This window comes from Salarias fasciatus, chromosome 10, assembly GCF_902148845.1.
Source record: "Salarias fasciatus chromosome 10, fSalaFa1.1, whole genome shotgun sequence".
Classification (NCBI taxonomy): domain Eukaryota; kingdom Metazoa; phylum Chordata; class Actinopteri; order Blenniiformes; family Blenniidae; genus Salarias; species Salarias fasciatus.
In genome coordinates this window covers 1,415,339-1,441,190 of record NC_043754.1, presented here as the reverse complement: position 1 = coordinate 1,441,190, position 25,852 = coordinate 1,415,339, and the positions used below count along the sequence as shown (strand labels likewise).

Sequence of the window (25,852 nt, the reverse complement as noted above, 5' to 3'; positions counted from 1 at the left end):
GTTTTCTCATTTTGAAGAACTTGTTTCTTTCTTTCTTTCTTGTTAAATCGCCTCAGAGCATCGACCAGACCTCCAGCTGACAGATGTTATTTGTGACTTCTGGAGGTTTGATTCGGGGGTTTCTCTGGACTTAAGATTATCGGTCTGAAAATCCGTCTTAGAGGAAGTAAATCTCGGCGGCGTGTCGGCGGGAGACTGATCTGCTCACACTTTAGGAGTTTTTGTCTCGATGGCGAGTCGTTTTGCTCTCCTGCTGTTCTCCGGCTCACGTTCTTCATCTCTGTGACTCTGACGGATCCGTCCCCCGTGTGGGATTCGCCGGCCGCCGCCAGTCGCAGCAGGCGATTGGCTGATTAGAAGGCCGTCCTGGCTCTAATATGTCGCCATGGCGACGGCGATGGTTTCTCGTTGTTAGCAGCAGCGGCGGGGTTCGCACACTCTGCTCAGTCTCTCTGAATGCGACGCTTCTTTTGTTCTCCAACAAACCGTTTTCCTTCAAACCTCAGCGCTCACTAATTAACACACTGGTGTTGTTTTATATAGGATTCAGTAAATCGAAGCAATTAGTGGAACAGCAAAGATAACGATGATACAGTTGAATCAACAGCTCCATTGTGAAGAGGACACTTCTCATTATTTTTCTATTTTTATTCACTAATTGAAATCAGTGTAACTGTTCATCAGTGATTCTCTGCCAGTGTTCATATAAAAGCCATTATCCGAATTAAAAGAAAACCCCCACTATGAAATACAGTTAACCACATATTCTCATCAGCATGTGTTTATGCGTCCCGGGAAACAAACACGGCGATGAGGAGCTGTTTGCTTTTCACTGGCGCTGGTTGACATTGAGGGATGTTTGAACGGCGGTTCCAGTGATCCGTCCCGGAACTTTTACTTTCCAAAGTCAGGTGAGACGGAGCCGGTCCCTCTCCGCTCGGACAGATGGCGGCGGAGCGACGCCGCGCCGGTTAATATTTAGGCTGCATGTTAAACGGCCTCTCCAGCTCTAAAGGGCATATGGCCCGAGTCGTACAGGAAGGCAGTGGCTGGCGGGAACAGAAGGCCGATATCGTCTTCACCTTTTCAGCTGACAGAACAGCCTCTGCATAAGATATGACGACGCCCGTCGTTCTAGTGTAAAGGTGACAACTCTGCTGACTGCCGGTTCGCCCCGTGGGAGCTTCCCAGGCTGGCAAGGCGTGAGCTTAAAGCTCACATTTACACACTTCAGTCTGGAAACGAAGGCGTCGTCAGGGGAGGAGGGCGAGCGTCAGGCTGGAATGACGAGCGTCGGCTCTGTTTGCATACAGGATCTGCACTGTCTCCTAAAAGTGGCATATAAAGCCTGGAGGAAATATTCTGACGCCATCTGCTGCTGCGTGGAAATAAGAGAAATCTGGGATCAGACGGCGTTTAGGACGAGGCAGAGCGAGTCTCAGGAGGCAGAGCTTCAATCTGCGGCAGCATCAAATAGACAAAACACACCTCCGGCCCCCGGCCTCTTTAGCAGGACGTCTGTTGACCAACGCTGTTGAATGTCAGTGAAAGGAAATGATGGGATTTGGTTCATTTGTTCTCACTCACGTGCTTCTAAATAAAATGGCAATTTTTTCCTTTTTTTCCTGATGAAGCTCAGCTTGAACTCATTCAGAGTGAAAGATTCTCTTCTGTTTTAACCTGGAAAAGGAATGTTAGCGATTCGATGTAGAACATTAGAATATCAGCGTTAAAAAACAGGCAATGAAGAAAAGGAGCTTTCATTCAGGAAGTGTTTGCAAGCAGAAAGTGAGAAACATGTTTTTTACAGTAGTGGTTGTAAGTAGTGATGGGCAGATGAAGCTTCATGAAGCTTCATCTGCCCATCACTAGTTTGGTGTGTAAAGGTAACTGAAAGGTTCCAGAAGGCAGTTAACATTTCATTCTCGTTAGCAGGTAGCTGCTGCTGCTGCTGCTGCTGCTGCTGCCCTCCACCGGTGACTTCTTTGTTTGAGTTGCTTGAGTGTGCTAACGTTCAGATTCACCGAGTGTGGCTGATTCTGAAGCTTTGATTTTGGCACTTGTGCCATGAGTAGTGATTGGCAGATGAAGCTTCTTGAACCACTGTATTTTCTGAAGCCACTAGGTGGCAGTCTTGGTTCTAAGATACAGGCTGAAGGACTGGAAATAAAGTGTGCTCTCAAGCATTTCCTGAACAGCTAGCACCATCTGGTGGCTTCAGAAAATAAAGACAGTGGTTCATGAAGCTTCATCTGCCCATCACTAGCGATGAGCAGCACTTCCCCTGCCTGTATGTTGACCAGAAGATTTGCTTTCATCCTTCAATCTGTTCTGTCTGCTACTTCTCCAAGACTTTTAGATTCTGTCATTCTTTACTCTAACGAGTGACGAAGCTTCATGAAGCTTCATCTCCACGTCACTAAATCTAACCCTTCAACGTGGTGTTAACTGTTTCATTGAGTGCAATTTGAGTCAGTGTTTGGACAACGTGAGGCCTGAAGCACACAGTTCCCCCTCCTGTAGCAAAAGTAACTCAGAAGTCCTGTTGATGTAGAGTTATGAAGAAGAAACGTTTTTCCAAACTTTGCTGGCATTTGGAGCACGTTAAACAGCAACTCCCTCTGACCGGGTCCAGGTTTCCAGCTCCACTGAGGATTTCCTTCTTCCTATTGAAACCATTCCAGTGATTGGCCGTGGTCGTATCTCACCACGCTTTGCTCAAACACCCAGAATTCTCCTGGTCTGATGAGCTCCAGGAACCATCTGAGGAGCTGGAGCCCCTGAGAAATGCGTATTTCTCCAGTCCAGCTGAAGTTGTAGAAAAAAGGATTTGAAGTTGGAAACTTCCAGCTGAAGAAGCAGAAGTCTCTGAAGGTCCGGGTCTCTCTGGGCGAATCGCTGAGCTAATAATTAGTCAAGAGAAGCAGCATTGTTCCACAGCCAGAAACTACAAACGCATCGGTTTAGCTCGACACCGGAGATATTTAAAACTGCTGGTCCATCGCCAGAGTCCTCATTTCTGAAGGAGACGACGATTTTGGAAGGGCTATGGGTTTTTTTTGCTCCTGTCTTCCCGAAGCGTTGGCCCTGATGTGGAAATGCAAATCACATAGCAGTGGGCCTCTGTGGTCCCCCTGGGAACCTTCCTAGTTCTTGGGAAATTACAGTTCCCTCATCTTTTACTGGCAAAAACACTTTAGTTCTCGGGGCTTTCATCAACACATTTAGTGTCCCACCGGGGAGCGGAACACGCCGGACCGCTGCTGCAACATATTAAAGGAGTCCTGTAGCCGGGCTCTGGGACTCTCTGATCGCCGCCCAGTTAATCTTCCTCCTACATGCTCGACACTAAAAACGTACAGACCTGCGGTCCAGACTGCGAGGAGATGGAGCGAGGCTGCCGGCGTGGGTGAACTCGCCGACACCGTGACACCGGTGCTTTATGAGTGTGTGAGAGAGTGTGTGAGAGGGTGTGTGAGAGGGTGTGTGGGCCCACTACTGCGCCGGGCAAAAGCACAAACAGTAAATCCTGCCGCGCTGCTAAATTTGGGAAACTCGGATTTGAACAGTGAGGACAGAGACAGACCGGAGTCTGTGGTGGAAAAACAGGACGGCAGTGTTTTTACTGATCAGAGCAGGAGATTCCATGATGTGGAGGGTGACTGTTCAACATATTTGGACTAAACACTTGGTGTTTTTCAGTACAGTAGTACTGTACATCCTCTGAATCTGTTCAATCTATGAATCTGTGTTCTACTTCTCTCCAGACCTGACCCTGGACACCGACCGCCAGCAGATCGTTTCTCACTGAAATGTCAACACACTCTGAATACAGGGGGACGGTCAGGCTGCCTGGATGTGCTTTAGTAACACACACACACACACACACACACACACAAACACACACACACACACACACACACACACACACACACACACACACACACACTTGAACCAGGGACTACATATCAAGACAACATATCAAGAACACAAAAAAACCATGTGACCAAACAAACATCCCTTTCCCACTGCAGCTAGCGGGTCGACCCGTGTTTTCGACCTGCTAACACTCGGCTTTTGACTCCTTGGGCTCATTATGTGAAGGTTGAAGCTCAGCGATGTGGACTGAGTTGATGGATGGCTCCGCTGCCGGCCGGCGTCAGACATCCAGACGTTTTATCTGAGAACGGTAGGAGAACGTCTGTCCTAGTTTCTGCTCTGACCCAGTTCAGTGGAGCTGGAGCTGCTCGCTGCAGCCAGACTGCAGGTTCTGCTTCCTCTGAAAGTCACAGACGGTTAGAGTGAACGTTTGCTTCGAGTCCGAGTCCGGTCTGTGAGAAGAGGAGCTCAGGAGCTGCAGATCCCTGACTTCTGGCTCAGTTTCAGTCCTGGTGCTGGTCTCTGATGGTCTCTGATGGTCTCTGATGGTCTCTGATGGTCCCTTCATGGCGCCGCCTGTCAGCGGGTTTGAAGCATCTGACATCCAGAACTCGTTGCTCCTTCTCGGTCGCAGTGAAGCAGAGACCGGTTCATGGCCGGTCTGGGCCCGTCGAGGCAGGTGGTCCCATGGAGGCCTGGTCTGGAGGCCTGGTCTGGAGGCCTGGTCTGGAGGCCTCGGCAGCCGTGAGGCTCACCGGGAGAGCGAGAGCTCCGGTCCAACCCGGTCCTCCAGCAGCATGGCTGCCGGGACACAGGGACATCAGACGGACACACAGCTACGCTCAGTCTGCTTCAATCCACCGGTTATCAAAAAACACCAGTAAACGTCATTTTCAGTTCTTTGTCTTCAACACACATTTTTCATGTTTCTAGATTAAGAAGCATTTTCATCTTTTTTTTTTTTTTTTTTTTTTTTTTTTTAATTCTTAATTCATCCGGAGGAACACGAATCCTTCAAACTGCAAACAGAAACACAGACCGTCACACACACACACACCTTCACAGCTGTGGTTTCAGATTCAACACACACAGTTTTGGACTGTGGGAGGAAAACAAACGTGCAAACTCCAGCGAATGTCCTGCCAGGCTGAGCTGGGCTCCAGCACCACGAGGCCGGAGTGATCCTGACGTTCCTCCATGTGCTGAGTGGAGTTCTGCTGAGTTCGGCGTAACGTCTGCCCTGCTGGAGGCTGTGTGTGAATCCTGTTTGCCTTCCCGACTCGTCTCCGGCAGACGGGTGGCGGCGCGGCGGCGGCGCCGATTCGCTCTGATCAGGGGATCCATTCCCCGACAGCATCAGGCCTGTTTCAGTCTCCAGTCGATGCTCCTGTTAACGCCGGAGACTGAGGAGAATTCTGAATCTGTGCAGGAATTTCTCCCGCCTGAACTCTGTCGCTGAAGCTCGTCTTTAAATCCACCTAAAATGTCCAAATGAAAACCGCCATGAGAGCAGGTGTTGCTTTCTGCTGTCTGAAACCGACAGCCGCTGAACTTTGACATAAGATTTTACACTTTACCGGTATGCCTTTAAGAGTCCAGAGACGCCGCTGGTACAGGTGAACACCACCAGAATCAGGTGACTGAGCTGAACCCACTGAGCTGTGCGGCCGCTGTGTTCACTCCGGTACGGAAATCAAACAGGAAGTCGCGTCTCTGAGCGTCCTGCTCAAACGGTCAACCCAGAGAGTCTTCAGCTCCAGACAGACGTTCTGAGAGGAGCCGCCGCTCTCTGAGGATTGATGGACGCTGACTCTGAAATGAGGCTCAGTTGTTTATTTTCTCCACCTTCTCTTTCTCCTCCGCCTCCTCTTTGTTCTGCGGCTGCAGACGGGAACGTTTAGCGGCGACGTCCTGACAGCCGCTACAATCCAGAGCTCTGACTGCCGTTTGTTTGAGAGCTTTTAAAACTGTTATTTGTTTTAGTTCCCGCTGAAACGTTGACTCTGGCTTTGTTTGGCGGTGACAGGCTCCTGGGGGAGAATAAGAACCGATTACCAGAGAAAAACGAGGGAAAAGCTCCCTGTGATGCTGCTGCTTTTGTGAAAATATAGATTTTGCCATTTTGGATATGTACGGCGACGGCCTTCATCTCTCGCTTCTCAGTCATTATATTTTAATCCTGAATCGCACCGGGCTGCAGAACCGGTCCTGTGATGCATAATTAAAGTGACTGGCAGGGACATTTTCTCCATATAAATTGTGTCTTTAAAGATGAAGCCGACCCCGTGGCGCCGCAGCCAGTCGATCTTTTATTGGGCGGCTGATGTTCTGTCACAGGAGAAGGAAATCCAAAGAGATGCGTTTCCTTCAAAACCTCCACCTGACTGACGGCATGACGGAGAGCTTCATTTCCACCAAGACAGCAGGAGATCCGCATGGCGGCGTCCTGCATGGCGGCGTCCTGCATGGCGGCGTCCAGCATGGCGGCGTCTAGCAGGTCAGGACAGCTGCTCTCCCGGAAACGAGACCAGCGTGGAAATAAGAGTAAAAAGACGCAATATCAAAGGAAGAACAAACTTCTGTCATTTACTTGTAAAAGTAGAACGTGATTTGGATTTCAGATTCAGCAATGATTTTTCAGAAAAAGAAAAAGTTCAGACCGTGGACAGAAAAGACCTGAAGATGGATCTGATGGTCTGGTTAACGATCAGGTTAACGGTCAGGTTAACGATCAGGTTAACGGTCAGGTTAACGGTCTGGTTAACAGTCAGGTTAACGGTCAGGTTAACAGTCAGGTTAACAGCTTAAAGGTCAGGTTGATAGTCTGGTTAACAGACAGGTTAACAGGTTAACGGTCAGAAAGTTTCATCTTTATTTTCAGAAGTATAAAATAGAAACAGGAGCTGGTTTCCAACATGGTGGCACCAAAACCCTCGGTGGGCCAGACTACAGCTGGTCTTCACTAGTCTGGGCCGGTCCGGGCTGGTCTAACCCGGTCTAACCAGATCCGATGCTGTGTGAAGCTGGTCCATGTGAGCATGATGCTGCCATGTGCTGGTCTAGGCTGGTTTATGCTGGATCGGCTGGATCTCGGATGGTCTATGCTAGTCTGTGCTGGTGTAGGATGAAATTTTGAATGGTCTTTGGTGGTCTTCGTTGATCTATGCTGGTCTATCCTAGTCTTCCTTGGTCTATGCAGGCAGGACACTGATCTGATAATGTCTGATACTGTTCAGCATTGGTCTGTGTTGATCTGATTCTGGTCTGATGTGGTCTCACCTTGATGCTGACCCTGGTCCACACTGCTCAGATTCTGGTCTGATATGGTCTAACCCTATGTCTTTCTGAAGGCTTTGATGGTTTTTTTCATGTTATTCCTTAACACTGTCAGTTCTCCAGCGCCTCCACAGGCGGGTCTGGGAGTCCTGGTGAAGTCCTCAGACCTGTTTCCCTCGCAGCACAGCGTCTGTCTCCGTCATGGACAGGTCTCCACCCGGCCGTCCATCAGTCTTCGATCATGAGCTGGAAAATCAGCAGATGTTCTGCTGCTTCAAACTGCCGTCGCTGGGATGGAATTGTTCAGATTTCTCTTAAAGAAAACAGTTTTCAGGTTCAGAACAGCTCCGGTAATCATCGGGCTTAAGATCCAACCGTGATTTAAATCATGTTTCAAACGGCTCGACTCTGTCATTGATTCTCTTTGTTTTTATATCAGTTGTATATTGAGGAGCAGCAGGAGCCTTACAATCAGCTGAATCATCCTGAATCATCACATGACTTATTTTATCTTAATTAATTGTTATTTATGTGAATTTCTGGAGGTCCAGCCTGCTTGGAGTTTTATTTTTGCTGAGGTCTGATTCTCTCCATGGCTTCACACTCAAGGCGCTGGAAGCACGACTGTTGTTACTATCGCAACAACACATCATCAGCAGCGTAAAACTAACCTGTCTCACGACGGTCTAACTCCAGCTCACGTTCCCTGTTAGTGGAGAACAGTCCAACGCTTGGTGAATTCTTCTTAACAATGACAGGAAGAGCCGACATTGAACGATCGAAAAGCGACGTCACTATGAACGCTTGGCCGCCACGAGCCGGTTCTCCCTGTGGGAACTTTTCTGACACCGAAACAGAACCAGTTTGATCCACTGTGTGATTCACTGATTCCCTGATTCACATGGGAATGAAGACTCCGAAAAATTCACCTGCAACAGTGAACCAGCAGGAAGTGTGTCTGCAGCAGCAGGAAGTGTGTCTGCAGCAGCAGGAAGTGTGTCTGCAGCAGGAGGAAGTGTGTCTGCAGCAGCAGGAAGTGTGTCTGCAGCAGCAGGAAGTGTGTCTGCAGCAGGAGGAAGTGTGTCTGCAGCAGCAGGAAGTGTGTCTGCAGCAGGAGGAAGTGTGTCTGCAGCAGCAGGAAGTGTGTCTGCAGCAGCAGGAAGTGTGTCTTCAGCAGGAGGAAGTGTGTCTGCAGCAGCAGGAAGTGTGTCTTCAGCAGGAGGAAGTGTGTCTGCAGCAGCAGGAAGTGTGTCTTCAGCAGGAGGAAGTGTGTCTGCAGCAGCAGGAAGTGTGTCTGCAGCAGCAGGAAGTGTGTCTGCAGCAGCAGGAAGTGTGTCTGCGGCAGGAGGAAGTGTGTCTGCGGCAGCAGGAAGTGTGTCTGCGGCAGCAGGAAGTGTGTCTGCGGCAGCAGGAAGTGTGTCTGCAGCAGGAGGAAGTGTGTCTGCAGCAGCAGGAAGTGTGTCTGCGGCAGCAGGAAGTGTGTCTGCAGCAGGAGGAAGTGTGTCTGCAGCAGGAGGAAGTGTGTCTGCAGCAGGAGGAGTGTGTCTGCAGCAGCAGGAAGTGTGTCTGCAGCAGCAGGAAGTGTGTCTGCAGCAGGAGGAAGTGTGTCTGCAGCAGCAGGAAGTGTGTCTTCAGCAGGAGGAAGTGTGTCTGCAGCAGCAGGAAGTGTGTCTTCAGCAGGAGGAAGTGTGTCTGCAGCAGCAGGAAGTGTGTCTGCAGCAGCAGGAAGTGTGTCTGCAGCAGCAGGAAGTGTGTCTGCGGCAGGAGGAAGTGTGTCTGCGGCAGCAGGAAGTGTGTCTGCGGCAGCAGGAAGTGTGTCTGCGGCAGCAGGAAGTGTGTCTGCAGCAGGAGGAAGTGTGTCTGCAGCAGCAGGAAGTGTGTCTGCGGCAGCAGGAAGTGTGTCTGCAGCAGGAGGAAGTGTGTCTGCAGCAGGAGGAAGTGTGTCTGCAGCAGGAGGAGTGTGTCTGCAGCAGCAGGAAGTGTGTCTGCGGCAGCAGGAAGTGTGTCTGCAGCAGCAGGAAGTGTGTCTGCAGCAGCAGGAAGTGTGTCTGCAGCAGCAGGAAGTGTGTCTGCAGCAGGAGGCAGCGGCTCGGCGCCGATCAGCGAAGGGTCCGGGACTTGAACAGGGGACCGTTTGTGATGGTGGGGGGGGCATGAACTGGTGGGACTCAGGAGGATTCAGGGATCTGAGCCTCATGGAGACTCGGTGACCCCGGTGACCCCCCCTCCTGGACGCCGTCCACCGTCTGAGCTCCACGGCAGAGCCGCTGGTCGGCCCGGGCTGCAGCAGCAGGGTTTGTGTCGTTCTGTCGATTTCAGTTTTCTCTGACTTGTTTTTAAAGATTATTTTGGGACCGAAGGTCCCTGAAGCCTGAAACTTCTTTATTTAGCAGAGCGGTGGATCTGCGAGACGCTGCCTCTGTCCCCAGCAGTCGGTTGGACGGGGTTCTGATCTGGTGCTGCGTTTCCGAGGCGTGTGGACCGAGTCTTCCTGTCCAGGAACGAAGACCTGGACTATGGAAGTTGCCCTCAGTGGGGGTGCAGGAGGACGGCGCCCTGAGGCCTCGCTCCCCTGAGAGCAGCTTGAAGGTGGTCGGAGGTCATCAGACAGATCAAGATGGCGGCCGGTGCTGCTGAACTTCAGAGCGTCCTTCGTCTCCCAGATCGCCGCCTCGGGCGCAGAGTGACGGCCAGGTGGGGGAGGGGAGGATGGCCGCCGGGCGGTGTCAGCAGGAGGGGAAAAAACCCCGTCCTGAGGGAGACGGCGAGCACAGGAGGGACCATGATGCTCAGCGGTGGTCAGGAAGCATGAAGCTTCACGGCGCCTGCTGGCTGCTGTCAGCAGAGACGCCGCTTCTCATCCAGAGTCTGTCTCTGTCCCCCATCGCTGTCCTCTGCAGAGGGGGCAGCCCCACACACACACACACACACACACACACACACACACACACACACACACACACACACACACACACACACACACACTGTATTAATGCATTTATGAGCACCGTTCCTTCTCTGCAGACTTTATGTCTACACGTCCGACTATATTTCTAACACTCTGACTGTCAGGAACGTTGCTTTTGAAAAGTAACTAGCTAAAGCTACTAGTTACTTCTCCTGCAATCGGCTGAAAGCGAAGCTGCTGAACTGAACACGGCCTCTGATTGGTCCACCATGAAGTCTGACTGCACTTCAGCCAATCATCATCACGTATGCGGTGGCCACGCCCCCTCGCCATGGGGAAAACGCCTGTGTAGCTGGATGAAACCTGAACGGGTTGCTTCACTTCACACTTCATAACGGACCGTCGGTCACGGTCAGGGTGACGGTGACGGTAACAGTGACGGTGATGTAACGATAGTCGTTAGATAAATGCTGAAGTCAGGAGTGTTCCTAACACCGTTAATTTTAGCTGTTATTCCCATCACTATTAGTTCCAGTCCCCCTTGACTCCCCCCCCCCCCCCCCCCCCACACACACACACACACACACACACACACACCTCGGAGTCTGACCCCTCCGCTCCGCCAGCTGGAGAGGTCGCGGTTCCTGACCTGGAGCATTCGTCCTCTTTTCCTCTGCTGCTGTGAGGTCAGGCGACGGCTGAGGCGTCTGGCGTCCCGTCAGCTCATCAGTTTAGTGTCACGGTGTTTTCCTGCAGGATGATCAGTGACCATGTGCTCCATGGAGTTTAAACCACACGTCTGTATTCTGAAACCAGCTGAACTGCTGGCCTGGAGGAACCGGGTTGCTGCCATGACGAGCATTGAGCCGCTGAACGTGCAGAGAAACGGCTCGTGTGAAGTGATAGCCAAAATCTATCCAGTTGGTTGTTGTTGACATTTGCATGTGAAGACGTTTTGAAGGTTTTAACTTCAGCGAGCTTCAGATGCTCTGTTAGCGTCTCGTGCACCCTGGTCCTGATCGGTCCCATGGCTCCTCCGGCTCAAAGCGCCTCTCCTCCGGCAGCCTCCTGCTCAGACAGAGAAGAAGAACAAACGGCGACTTTAAAGCAGACAGTCTGGTTGAAAACAACAGAAACGTGGAGCAGCTGTTCAAAGTGAAGGTGTGAAACTTTCACCTGATGTTCAGCTGCACTCAGAACGCTGCTGGATTACAACCCGTATGCTCACGATCATTCAGTTTTCACTTATCAGTCATTACATTCGATATGTTTTTATAATCCAGTGATGGAGGGCAGCAATTTAAGAAAATAAAAGATCAAAATGCTCTCTATTTCTGTTCAATGATTCCAATTCTGACCTCAGAGTTTGTTCACAGATGAACTTTATCTTTCAGTAAATCTGCAAAATACTTCAAATCTGTTTTATAAAATATTTTCTCCTCATTAAAATGTTTGACTGCTCTGCTGTCGGAGCTAAACGAGGTAGACTCATATTTCCAGTGGAGTGTTCCAGTAACACTGATAACTCAAAAAAATCATGCAAAGATATAAATAGCTGGCTCCAGAATTAAGATTAATCAAGATTAATTAATTAATGTTATCATTCTTATACCTCTGCAGATATTAGTATTTCCAGTATAGTGATGAGCAGATGAAGCTTCATGAACCACTCTTTATTTTCTGAAGCCACTAGATGGCACTCTCAGTTCTAAGATAGAGGCTGGAGGACTGGAAATGAAGTGTGCTCCAAACATTTCTGATGCCCTGGTTTGTTATTTGACACCTGGATCCTCAGCTTCACGTCCCAGATAACTACCACCTGTGTTCTCTAACAGAAGTCCGTAGGATGTTCTCTGTTCTGTCTGTTCAGGTTTAGCCGCTCAGCTGCAGTCTGGGTTCCAGTTGAAGGATCGTCACACCTTCTCTCTACCTGTCTTTCTGTCCCCCTGTCAGGTCCAGTAATGTCATATCCCAGTGTTCAAAATAAAGTCAAGTAAAGTTAGAAGTCGTATTATCAAGATGAGCGTTATACTCATGAGTTCCTCTTGGAAGAGTAAATCTGTCTGGAACATTCCAGCAGCCAGCCCTCCTTTATACTGCTTCGATGCTGGACAGGACAGGTAAAAAAAAAAAAAAAATCTTGAACAGCTCGCACCATCCAGTGGCTTCAGAAAATGCACAGTGGTTCATGAAGCTTCATCTGCCCGTCACTACTTACCAGCAACAGCCTCCCTTTATTGTAAATGCCGCCGTACTCATGCTAACTCTCTGTGATGCATTTCGCTCTGCTGTGTCAAATTCTGCAGGTTGTTTCCTAAGAGGGAAACTCAGACCAAACTGTTTATTAATGAAATACAAGAGACAACCCACTGTGAGTCCTTCTACTTTTAGTTCTGAAAACACTTTTAAAAGTAAATTATATTTATTATTTTATTTATTTTATTATTTTTATTTATTATTTTAATTATTTTATTATTATTATTTTGTTTTACTTAAGTAGGATAGTTAAATTACTTAAGTATATATTTTTGCTGGTTTTCTGGGTTTCATTTTTACACTTAGCTCCAGTACTTCCTCCTCGCTGATCAGACCACAGAGTTCCTTCACTGTTACATTTCTACTGTCTTTACCGTTAAACTGGTGATAGTCTGAGTTCTAGTTGGTGAATTTGTCCCATTTAGAACTCTCTGCATCTTCCTGGAAGGACAGATGTCCTCCTGGACAGGACAGGCATCTTCCTGGAAGGACAGGTGTCCTCCTGGACAGGACATGTTGTTCTGGTTGAGCGTTCAGACTGTTATGAAACGAGGAATAACATCACATCTCCTGCTCGGCCTCGATGCCAGAACGCGCCGCGTCCTGCTTTATTTCTGTCGGTCTTCCTGGCGCTCGTCCGGCGATGTGTGCAGAGCTGCTCGCTGTGTGCCGAACGCCCGGCGCCGCACCGCCACGCTCTCTACACCTGCCGCCTCAGCTGTGATGCATTCTGCCCCGACACGTGGCGGATTATCAGATACGCCACCAGCAAGTCACATGTTTGGCGTTATTTTAGCGCGTGTGGGCTCGGCGTGTCAGCAGTTTAACTACAGATGCCTGGATATGAAGATAATTATCAGTTTGATTCTGTAGAATACTGTCTGGCTTTTTTTACTGACTGTTTGAAACATCAAGAATATAGAAAGTCATGGAGCAGAAATCTGAAAAGCAGCCAAGAGGCATCAGCTTGAAAGCAAGATATGACCCTTAAAATACATCTGGAATGATCTCAGATTCTAAATACGACAGACTCTGTAAATAGTTTCCCGCGGTGACATTAACAGTGAAGGTGTCGTGAAAGTTGTAAATCCCGAGGAGCTCATTAACAGTTCTGCTGCTGCTGAGCAGAAACTAATCAGGAGCGCAGGATCATTTATTCAGAGTTCAAGGTGAGGCGGTCCTCATCTGTGGTCCAATTATCAGACCAGACCGGACTCATCACTACAGTCGGCCAGAGTGAAATTATATCCACTCAGAATTCAGGCCCACATCAAGACAGAGGCTCATTTGGAAGAAACAGTTGCGTGAAAGCAGAACTGTGTGTGTGTGTGTGTGTGTGTGTGTGTGTGTGTGTGTGTGTGTGTGTGTGTGTGTGTGTGTGTGTGTGTGTTTGTGAATCGCACAAAACTATTGACAGCAGAATATCATGGTATTTCAGGAAGTCTGGCGTTCTGCTGAACTCGAGCGACTCCAGGCTGTGTGACCGGAGCTTCACCACATTAAACACTTTCCAGCACTCTTACGGTCGCACTCTTGACTCCATCTTTGCTCCTTAAAGTCTAGGTCTTGATTCAGTCTTGGGCTTGACTAGGTCTTGGTGTTACCATGGTCTTTACTTGGTCTTGGCCCTTTAAAGTCTTGGTCCTGACTCAGTCTTGGTCCCGTGAAGTGTCTGTCTTGCCTCTGTCTTAACTCGGTCTCAGTCTCTTAAAATCTTGGTCTCGACTAGATTTCTGACCCTTGAAGTCTTGGTGTTTTCTTTGTCTTGCCTTGGTCTTAACTCAGTTTTGGCCCCTTAAAGGTGCTGTAGGCAGGATTCCGCATCTTCGATTTGACCCATCGAAGATGGCGATTTGAAACCCAGCACAGCCAATCCTGTCCTGTTTTCTCTGACATCACGCCCTTACGCAAGTTAAGCCCCTCCCACAAGAACGTGCGACGAACGCCCCTCGACCAATCACGGTTAGAGCCTCAGGGGCTCTCTGATTGGTCAAAGATACCTGGAGCTGTCGAGTTTCCTTTTCAGCTCAGAACAGAGACAGATGGAAACGCAGCGCCCTCGCAATAGTGCAATTATGCTACACTCCTAAAGGATTATCAATGGATACTCTAACATTTAATTAAAAGAAAACACAGAAAAATTAGCATTGACTAGCAAAGTCCTGCCTACAGCACCTTTAAAGTCTCGGTCTTGGTTCAGTCTTGGGCGTGAGTCGGTCTTGGCTCGATCTTTGCCCTTAAAGTCTTGGGGCCCTATTTTAACGGCGCAGCGCAGGGTGGTGCCGGGTGGTGACAGGTGGCGTGAATTTCGATAGTTCCAACACGCACGAATCCAAACTTGGTGTTTTTGTTGACGAGTCAACTCCGATTGCACCAGGATGGGCGGAGCCTTGCACCAAGTGTCGACAGATTTGGCTTCACACTGTGATGGATTTGTGCCAGAACACTTTGCGCAGGTGTTCCCCAGCTGGAACCCGTCTCTTCTATGAACCTGTTTTACGTGATTGTTGAAGTTAACGCAGCGCCATCGGGTGCGTTCGCTGGATTTGACGCTGTGGTGGTGCAGGCGGTGCTCTGGTACTCAGCAAATGTTTAAAAAAGTTCGATGAGCGATGAGCTGTTTGGTGGTTAAACCTCACGCAGTCATGTGGGTCCGATGGACGTGACACCGCCGTAGTTTCGACGCCTGTTCGGAGTGCGTCGTTGATCCACCTGCAGCGTCTCCAGCTGTGCTTTGCTGTGATTGGCTGATGAAGGAAAAGGAGATGGAGCCCAGAAAAAAAAAGATTCACTTTGCTGCAGCAGAAGAATGATCGAGAGTTTCACTACCGGCGGATTTTAATGCTTTAACTTCAACTTTTGAAGGTCATCAGGACTCCTACCCCCCAGTGTTTTCCTCCTGGTCTGTGATTCACAAAGCAGCTCGTTTGCTTAAAATGTAGCTCAGTGTAAAATCTAATATCCAGGAATAAACCTCGCTGAACGCTATAACCGAGTCTTGGTGTAACAGGGATTAATAATGATATCAGGGACCAATCAGAAGAACATTTACCATGTGAAAGTGGTCCTGAAAGTGGGAATTTCCTTCTGTCGGTTAACAGTGAAACTGGTTAGCCTGGTCAGCTAGCAGCTGTGCGATGGTTAAAAGTTAGTTGTGTCATGAGGAACTGACTGAACACTGAAGATCAATCATGGCATTAATCAGTTTGTGAGACATCAGTTTATGTGAGTTTGGTTAAACTGTGAGGACTGCAGGCAGCGGAGCGTTTGGTGATGAAGAGGAGATTTATAAAGAAACCTTCTGGTGACTGTCTTCACCGGAGGACACGTCTCTGGAGGATTGATCCAGTCCATCAGTTCCTCTGTGGAGCTTAACCTCCATCTGAACCACGCCGGCCATCTTTCCACGGCTCTTTCCTGCTCGCTTCTGTTAAAACTCAAAGGAAAACAGGTTTTTCTTTTAAAAGCAGGATCATGAAACCTTTGACTTGTTTCACGTTGAATCGGACATGGAGCCTCGTCTGCCTCGGCCTCGCTCTGCTGCAGTAAAATCCCGTCTGGTGACGTCAGGAATCCATCCGGAGCTTCAGGTTTGGGCTGAATGCATCAGTTTTATGCGATCAATAACTTTCGAGGTTAAAGCCAGTTTCTGTCATTTGTTTGATTCATTTCGTCACTAAAGACTCAGAAGCAAAGCTCCGAACCTCGTCTTGGCTGCAGGATATCGACAGACTGTGTTCTAATGACCTGATCTCAGTTTTCAGAGAGATTAAAAGTTCTGCTCTGTGGAGTTTAAACCGGTTGTTTGCGTCCATTATGATGAAGTTAGCATCAGAAGAAACGTCCTTTTTGTGGCTTTAGAAAGCTGCTTTCTTTCTTTCTTTGTGCCATTTCTAAGAATTTCCGCTCTGTTCTATTGTGTGAGGCGTAATTGGCCGGCAGTAATCTGCCTGCAGGAGCACAGCTCCTTAAGCTAATGGCTAACGCCGCCGCCGCCGCCGCCACCCGGCTCTCTAATGGCTGTCCTATTAGTCACCCAGTCACACTGTACTGACACCGATACTGTGCTGGAATTATAGCCGCGACACAAACCGATCCTGGAGGCGGGGATGATGCCGATGCTGATGGTTTCTGTTCGCTCTTCCAGAGGAAGACGTGAGCTTCATGACTTCTTTACATTCACCCATCAGGGTCGTTTTATCGTGAAGCTTTGACTGGACTCCGGTCTTCAGGTGGTCTTCGGGAAACGTCCAGTTTCTTCCTGATCAGGTGGAGCAGTGGATTGCTCTGCTGTGTCCTCTGCCTCTGTAGTGTCTGGTTTTATTCTACCGGCTGAGACAGAGTGAAGACGAAAGCTTCTCTTCAGATTTCATCGCCAGATTTCTTCCTGAGATCAGCTGCTGGTCGTGTTGAAGGAACGATGTTCAGCCGGTCATCAGACTGAATCCTGGGAGTTTTTCTGGGGACGGACGACGTGTGGATATTCAGAATGAAGCGTTACCGCCTCTGTCTGCTCAGGACGGACGGATGCTGTTTGTCTTTAGTGTTTCTTCACCTTTTTTTGGCAAAACTGCTGAACTAAAACTGTGGGTTGTAAATAAGGAGAAGAGTCGGCAGTCAGAAGGAAAAACTGTTTTCTGTACACGGAATCCACAATACTCTCAAAACTGCATCAGAGAAAACAGATATATTTCTGTCAAACTGCTGTTTTTGCAGCGGAGCTGGTTCTAAACAGACTAACATGATGTCTGAGTTCCACCTGAAGCCCGGTTGTTTCCTCAGGGCTCTCACTGCCAAACCTTTGTGGGATATTTTGTATAAAAATCAGGTGAAGTTCTGGTGAAGATGTAAATGTTCCCGTCGTTTCTGCTCTGGGGCTCCGTCGTGCTTCGCGTTGGGAAATCCAGATTTGCACTCGGCTCATTTAACGGTTGGATACGGGACTAATGCGTCTGTGTGGTTTATCAACGGAGCAAATGCAAAACTGAAGGAACGCAGCTGAAACTGGAGGGATCCTCCGTCTGGAGGTTTTATGGATTCAGTGAATAAATCATCACCGTGATGGAAGCAGGACTTTTTCTGGTCTCCTGCTGTTCCTGCGGTGAAAACACCAGAGGAAACACCAGAGGCCGTGGTGAAGTGGTGAATTCACCGGGGGCTGCTGAAGAGTCGAGCTCGTTTCCCGTCGGACTACTGAACCCTGCTCTGAGTGCCGCTGAGACCAGCTGAGACCAGGTGGTAATCAGATCAGAACCTGACAGTAGACTTCTCACAGGAAGACGCAGCGAGCCGCTCGTCTTAACGTCATCGTGATGAAGACGTTCAGTCAGCTGCTGGAGCTGGAAGCAACAGGCTGAAGCTTCCAGCTGTCACCGGGTTGGGAGGACAGGCTGATGTGATGCTGATGTGCCGATCGCTGCTGGACTGACGCTGCTCTCTGTCTTCCTCCCAGCAGCAGCAGCAGAACATGCTGCTGATCTGCAGCGCAGCTCCGCAGCTCCGCTTTGGAAACAATTAGTTTATTTTCTCAGTGTAACGAGAGCAGAGCCCCGAGCCGCCCGCCTGCAGGAGGAAGACAGCAAATCTGAAACTCGGGGACGGATGCTCCCTTTCTGAGCAGTTTGAGAGAAAAGCTCTCGTTCAGGTTCCTGCTGCACTAAACTAAAATCAGGGATTCAGCTGGGATATCTTGGTTATCCTGGATTAACTAATCCAGGATCAGTTACCATGGAGATTTATTCTGTGGAGCTATCCTAATCCAGACCAGGACCAGGTCCAGGATTCAGTCTGCTCCAGACCAGGACCAGGTCCAGGATTCAGTCTGCTCCAGACCAGGACCAGGTCCAGGATTTATTCAGTGTCATTATTTCAGTCAGAAGTCCCACAAACAGAAACCAGTATTTCTTCTCCTGCTCTCCACCCGTTATCGCCTCACTGAGCCAGGCCCTCTGTCAGGATTTAAACCTTTCAGCCATTCATCCTGGATGAATGAATCCTGCTTCTGTGTAACAGCCCAGGTCAGCATGTAGCAGAGAAGCTGCTGCTGTTGTGTTCAGAGGTATTTTCCCAGCTGGCTCCCCACGGCTTTTATTCACATCCTTCTGGAGGCGGCTCCTTCTTGGGGCTTGCATCTGAAAATCTCTTCTGTCGCCTCGTGTTTCGTCTCCTGAATGCCACATTCTGATTGATTTGCCGTGAAGTTCCAAATCGTTTGATGAACTCTTTCTTTAAGGCGTCCATCTCACTGGGCGTGGTTGAAGGTGGGGGGGTTTGGGGGAGGGGTGGGGGGTTCACACTCCATCCAGTCCCTCCAAGTGTTCCTGTTTCCAGTGTTTCCATGTAAGTAGAGAGTAATTCCAGCAAAGTGCTCATTTTCATCCTCATGTTTGTGTCTGCTGTCAATCATGATGATTTTTTTAATTGACCCCCTGAAATCACGGAAACTGAAGACTGCGATCTGTTTCTGGAAGCATGCGATGTAACACATCTGAGCAGATCAGGTCTTTAGTGTTTAGAGTACAGTATATTTAGCTTAACTGTGTTTTTCTTACTGAACCAAACAGTTCTGACCACGCTCGCCTTCCACTGCCGTTCACGCCACAAACTGTTCCGAGCATCTTCCAATCAGAAGCAAAACTTCTGATACACTGTGGTCCAGGTCTGCCTCCGGCATCCACCACTGATCACTGGTCTTAATGTTCTGGCTGAGGTTCCAGTGAGCGTTCAGGCCTCGCTGGAACTCGCCGCCCTGCTGCAGAGCAAACTCCCGTATTGAAAGAGAAGCAGGAAGCTTCTCTGAAGCTTCATCTCACCCTGGACTCTTCCTGGTTGTTTCCTGCTGCTCGCTCCAGCAGGAAGGCTGTTGGAGTCAGTGGAGCGCTGAGATTATAGACCTAGATGTGTTAGATCACAGAGCTGTCATCTGCTTCACCCTGAAGTCCTTCTTATTTCAGTCCTCCCTTGAATAAAGCAGGTGAGCAGTACCAGTACGTGGAGTCAGAGGAGCCTGAATGAGGAAGTTTCAGGTCTCATCCGGACTCGGGTCACATGTCTGCTGCATCAGAAGCATCATGTTAGGATTCCAAAGTATGAAGCAGCTCGTCACAATGTGGAAAATCAACAAGCCAGAAAGTCCTGAGCGTCTTTCGTGACGACATTCAGCTCTTTCTCCATGAGGCTCCTTCTGTTCCGGGTTAGTGAGTCCTACAAACTACCAGCGGCGCCACGGCGTCTGGTGCTAGCAGGTAAATCTGATCAGCCGGACGTTTTTCCTCTGAAGACAGTTTCTAATATTTCCTGGATTAAATCTCGTGGCGCTCGGAGGAGAAGGGATTAATTCAACCAACCAAATCCTGACGAGGCTGAACGGAAACAAATTCCTGGAGTTCTTCGACTGTTTTTAATGGATTTAGTAGAGTTTTTAGTGTTTTTGGCGGATTTATAGTAGTGTGAGTCGAATTTAGCGTCACAGTGACTATTGATTGCTATATTGCTAGTTCTATCTATCTATCTATCTATGACAGTTAGATGCTTTGATTGAAAGTTTAAGGGCAGAAATGCAAACGTGACACCTCACCCCTACCTCACCCCTACCTCACCCTCTACTTCACCCTCCTATCTCACCCCCCCCCCCCCCCCAAGCCATGTTTCAGTAAAGCAGTACTCCCGGCCGCCTCCATGACCATCCAGCAGCCTCAGCCTCAGCGTGGCCTTCAGAATAAAAGCGTGCAGCAGACAGTGATCTGTTGTTATTGGTCACAGCAGACCTTCCATTTCAGTCTGGACCAGCCGCCTTATCGACCCCCTCAGCGGGGGGCTCTGCTGCGGAGCAGATAAATACTGAACCAAAGTCCTGCTCTTCTTACAGAGGAGCCGTTCTGCTCCTTCCTGTTTTTGTTTTTCATCTTGCTATCAGCTCTTTGTGTTTCTCTTCTCTTCACCTGCTGCGCCACATTTTAAATTCTGTTTTCCTGAGAGTATTTTTATTGGCCGGCTTCCAGGAGGCAGCCTGTCAACAGCTCTCAGCCTGATGCGTATGCTTGTAATTGGACACCAGCCTCGTCCTCACACTGCTCTTTGTGGGTTCTGTTCATACAGGGAACCAGTGACGACCTGGTTTCAGGTTGAGTGAAGCGATTCCAGCAGTCCGAAGCTACAGTTCAACACTTCAGTCACCCTCTGATGATCAGTTAGACCTGGAGCGTACGCCGGTCAGCGCTATGCTTTGCTTCTCAATTAGTGATTGGCCACAAGATGGCGCTCTTGGTTGTACGATAGAGCCAAGAAGACTGGCAATAAAGTGTGCTCTCAAACATGTCTTGAACAGATAGCGCCATGTGATGGCTTCAGAGAATAAAGACAGTGCTTCATGAAGCTTCGTGAAGCTTCGTCTGCTCATCACGACTCGTCAGCACTGTAAACGTTTGAAGAATTGAGTTTCGTGGTGTTTTTCTCCTTCTCCTCAGGAACCTATAAATTTGTGACGGAGGGTGAAAACCTGGAGCTGACGGCCATCACCAAAGAGCAGTCCGGGTCGTACAACTGCATCGCCTCCAACGACGTCTCCAACCCCGACCTCAGGACCGTGCAAGTCACCGTCAACTGTAAGAGTCCCGCCGTCTGATTCATGCTCAAACTGGGCGGAGTTTAACTCCACCACGTGGCTCCAGCGGCTGATGGAGGTTCCTGTGTCATTGAGAGTTATTGATCGTGTCCAAATCAAGTCCAGTCCAGTGTTCCAGTCCCGAGTTGTCCAAAGTCTGGCTTTAGGACCCGTCACTGATTAATTCTTGCCTGGTAAACCAGCCCCGCCCACTCCTCATCCACATTTGGATTGATGAGCTGGTTAGAGTCTGGGGACAAGGCAATAATAACAAAAATGCGTTGGGGCAGTGCAACTGACGAGCCAGTCAGCGTTGCCGCTTTTTGTTTTCAAATTTTTTTGGCGAATCCCGGTGGCAGAACCGGAAGTGACGCCATCACTGCGCGTAGCGGAGATTACGAAGATAAACATTAACCATCGTCTGAAAGCTGCAATAAGTAAAGTTAGAGCCAAAATACCAAGAATTACAACAACCGAGCAAGAGCAAGAGTCTGCGCCTGGTGAGTCTCTAACAGGAAAAGACGTTTTACGTGTCGAGAAGCTAGAGCTAAAGCGCTAAGGAGCTAAAGCTAACTCTTAGAGAAGCTATCGCATTTTGATGACGTCTTTGTTTTGAAGCGCTGATTGGCTGAAGTGCGCCATCAGTCAAAGGAGTAACCGACTCCAAAATCCAGATGTGGACCCTAACCCTAACCCTAACCGGGGCTGGTTTACGAGGCTACAGACATGCTGCTGCCACACGGAAAGCAGGACTGTAGAAGGCTGAACCATAAACTGGACTCAGATCCGTACATCTGCTCATGTAGAGCGGGACCTGACGGGATTTGCAGAAAGGGAGTTTCTCTGCATCCTGTAATCCTCGACTACAGCATTCCGTCTCCACGTCTCTTCTTTACCGTCTACATCACGACTGGAATGTCTAGACCGGTAAAATTGACTTTCCCTGACTTCATCACCATCACTTCGGATTTCCTCCTGGTTTGTTATTAGTTAGCAGGCTGCTCCAGCAGCCGGTGGCGTCCCGGATGGTCTCGTCTGCATTCTGAACTGAATTAGTCGCTGCAGTGCTGCAGCCCGGTAGACCAGGGTCACTGAACGCCCCCCTGCTGTCGCCCTGCTCTGCAGACCCCCCCTTCATCTCCAAGGCCAGGAGTACCGGGACCCCGGTGGGACAGAGAGGCGTCCTGCAGTGCGAGGCCTCGGCCGTCCCCAGGGCCGACTTTGAGTGGTACAAAGAAGACCGCAGGTCGGTGGCTTCACACACACACGCACACGCACACACACACACGACACTGCCTTTTGTCCACATTGGGTGGCAGAGTTGACATCTGGAGTTGACGTCTGCTCACTGTAACATTTAAACTCAGGAAGAACTCTGTTTTTGGTGTTTTTGGTGCAAAGAAAGAAATGAAGTGTGTTTTAATGTGGTTTTAAGGAAACCTGAGGAGCTTCCGGCGGTTCGCTCTTTAATCGGCCTTCCGGAGCCGAATGGAGTGAAATATCCACACAGGGCAGGGATTCCCGTTAACTCATTATTTCCTCTCTCCGCTCGCTGAGACCCCCCGCGGTGCAGACTCCACACTCAGGTCGCTCTTCAGGACAGAACTGCATTCAGTGCCTTGGTTGTGAGTTATAACTTCACCCGGTCGTCTTCCGTTTTCGACTCTCGGGGCCAAAACAGCCGCTTATAATCACTTTATGAGGAAATGAAGGAAGAAAGTCAGATCGTTTGCAGCACAGTTCCGGTCACCGAGGCAACGGGTCTTATTCCTCCAGTGTGATTAGTTTGTGTCGGTGGAGTGTGAGGGCGAGATGTTTGAGAGGAGGATGTGGTTTCAGTCGTTTCCCTCCGTGATGCTGGAGCCTGGGAGTGTTTGTGAGCAGCCGGAGAGCCGGAGAGCAGCTAAATGGTCCCTGACGGGGACAGCAGCCCGAAAGATAAAACCCAGAAGAGAGGGAGAAAAAGACGGAGCAGGCGATAAAATAAATGACGAGCGTCCACAAGCAAGGAGGAGGAGAGGAGAGGAGGAGGAGCAGAGGAGGAGGCACTCCTCTGTCAGGAAGGCGTTGGGAGGCGGGGCTCTGAAGCTGGGAGATGTTTGCTTTCTTCAGCCCACAGCAGTAGAATAGATTATCATTTCATGCGTTTCGGAGAACGTGTGCGGTGGTGGCGGCGGCGGCGGCGGCTGATGAGAGTCTCACACGCTCCGGCTCTCTTCCAGGCTCCTCAACGGACTCAACGGGGTCAAGATCGAGAACCAGGGTCGACAGTCGCTGCTCATCTTCTTCAACGTCTCCGAGGAAGACTACGGGAACTACACCTGCGTCGCCATGAACGCCATGGGAATCACCAACGCCAGCATCATCCTCTATGGTGAGCGCCGCCCGCCGACGCCTTCAGGCTCTGTGAGAAATGGGAGCGTTCCCTTTGTGGAGCCACTTCCTTCTACAGGCTCTTTATTCTTTGTGCCTGCCTTGTCCAGGGTTTATAGTTTATTCTTCCTCTGCTGTCATGAAAACCTTGCTGCGTATCTCGTCCTGCACAGTTTGGCGCAGTGACGAGCAGATGAAGCTTCATGAAGCTTCATCAGCTTCATCCCCCCTCCCCCTCCCGGTCCTGGATCCACCCTTAACCCTGTTCTCCGCCCCTGCAGGTCCCGGGGCCATGCACGACGTGAACGGCGCCGCCGTGCTGCCCCACTGCTCCACCTGCCTTCTGATGACCGTCACCTCACTCTACCTGGTCAAGTTCTGATGGAGACCCCCCCGACCCCCCACAGCCCCCCTCCCCCACCTCCGCTCCAAGCTTCTCTCAGCACCGAACGGCAAGAACAGACATTTAGTGCCAGAAGAAGAATGAAGTTCCGGATTGGCCGTGGTTGAAACTTGGTTTTCTTTTGGTTTCCCTCTTCCCTTTCCTCCTCCTTCTTCTTCTCTCTGGCTTTGTTTGGAGTCTGTTCTCCTTTAGCTCGCTGAGAGCGAGAGGCTTCGACCGCGGAAGGAAAACATGTGATCATGCACTAATCTGATGATGGTAGAACTACTGAGTTTGTGTATGCCCGAACCTTTTGTATGTGGAAATGAAAAAAGAGAAAAAAACAAAGAAAAAAATACATGTAACTGTTGATAGTTGACTGTTTATTGCCCAATATTGAAGTGTACATTCAGATTATTATCGTGTCACGTCCTGTTCGATATCTGTACAAAACCATGAAGCTTTTTTAAGGAAATGACAAAAAAAAAGGGAAAAAATGCAACGTGATTGTTGAATTTTACTGTATTTTTACAGTCGTATGCAAACCAGAGAAACTGATCCTCCACAGAAACACTCCGCGTCAATAAAACAGTCGTCATGATTTCTCAGGCAGGGTCCTCCAGCAGCCACACCGTCACTCCACCGTAGTGTAGAGGTTGTACAGACGTGTACAGAAGATTCTTGCACTGTTGTTCTTTTCTCTATTCGTCTTTTTTTAATGCATCAAACGGTGTTTCTGAGGTCGGAGGTCAGAGTGGCAGCAGCTCCACCCAGTGGGGGGAGGGGGGATTAGCAGCTCGCCTCCCGCTGAAGCGCCGCCGCTCATTTAGAGGAGAAGATTGAATTTGGGAACTGCTTTCTGCACGGCTCGTGATGTTTCCTTTGTATTTTTACAATCTTGTTTTCAAGCAGCAGTTTGGGAAAATTAAACTCGGAGTACCTTCCACACAGAAGAGATTTTATTGGCAATTTTATTTTATTTTCAGGCACCGCAGCTTTTCTCATTTGTTTCCAAACAAAAATCTGGAAGGTTTTTTTTTTTTTTTTTTTTTTTTTTTTTACTTTTCAAAATGGCAGAAAAGATAAAAGAAGAAGAAGAAGACGAAGAAGAAGCTCTCCTGTGATTTCTGCTCGAGGTTTAATTTAGAAAGAGGAGCTCCAGTATTGAAGGATTTGTTAATCCAGGAAATCCAAAGCTGATGAAAATCCTGACGGCTGTTGTTGTTTTTATTGATTTTATCTAAATTAATCGGTTATTCAAAGCAACATTTAAAACTTGTCTCCGAACAAAATCAATGAAAGCACCTGTTCAGTCAAACTATGCAAAGCTTCCATCAGAGCAGCACGACGCTCCTTCAGATTCCCTCATCTGCTTCCACAGTATTCCAAGCAGTAGTGACAGCGACAGCTGGAGCTCCTCTTCTGCGAGACGCAATCCGTTTCCATGTGAACCTCAGTGAAGAGACGTTCAGCGTCTGCCGCTCGCCGCCCGTTCAAAACGCTCGCCGTCCGGTCGAACGCTTGCCGCTCCACAGATGTGCATCAGTTTTCCAGCAGACGTTGAACAACCCCAGCGGGAAATGGGCGAGGCGACTTCCTCCAGTCCAACTGAACCCAGACTGGCGAACCTTCACGTCGCCGCCTGCTTCGTCCCGGACGTCTTTTTGAAACAGCAGTGACGAACATTGAACATTTAGAACGACTGAAAAATTCAGTGATTTTCTCTTGAAATTAGAGACGAAGGAAGAATCGTCACATTTACACATTTTGTGATTTAACCGAAACTGAGATCAGTTTCAGACTAAGGAGTCCAGGTTGGATTTTCCTTTGTGTTAAAAGTTCCCTCTGTCTGACCGACAGGGGGCGCTGCAGTGTTTCAGCAGTCAGTCAATCGTTCACGTTCCAGAACATTCTGACTGAGAGGACCAGACGCTTTTCCAAAGAAATCTCTCTTTATTGAAGAGTATTTTATCAAAGTGATCATTTCTGTTTATTGGTTCAGAAAAAAAGAATCAGAAGCAAAACCAGAGCGAGTCGTTCTGACTCAACAGTTTGATTCATTTCCACATTAAATAGTTCTAATAACTGCTGACAGGTGTTTTTTTTTGAATGATGAGAATCACACAGAGTCAAATGACTGCTGACATTAGTTCATGCAGTTATTTATATATTTATT

General features: G+C 49.1%; 1 protein-coding gene across 2 annotated transcripts in view; it reads left to right on the top strand.

Annotated features, from left to right (window-relative positions):
* The window catches only part of opcml (opioid binding protein/cell adhesion molecule-like), a 372,753-nt gene extending 348,157 nt beyond the window's left edge, over positions 1–24,596 (top strand). For both annotated transcript variants that reach the window (XM_030101011.1, XM_030101010.1), the window contains 4 exons: positions 20,785–20,922; positions 22,047–22,167; positions 23,144–23,295; positions 23,576–24,596. In XM_030101011.1, the coding sequence (XP_029956871.1) occupies positions 20,785–20,922; positions 22,047–22,167; positions 23,144–23,295; positions 23,576–23,676 (512 nt within the window). In that variant the 3' untranslated portion in view covers positions 23,677–24,596. The remainder of the gene's footprint in view (positions 1–20,784; positions 20,923–22,046; positions 22,168–23,143; positions 23,296–23,575) is intronic.
* Positions 24,597–25,852: the final 1,256 nt, after the last annotated feature.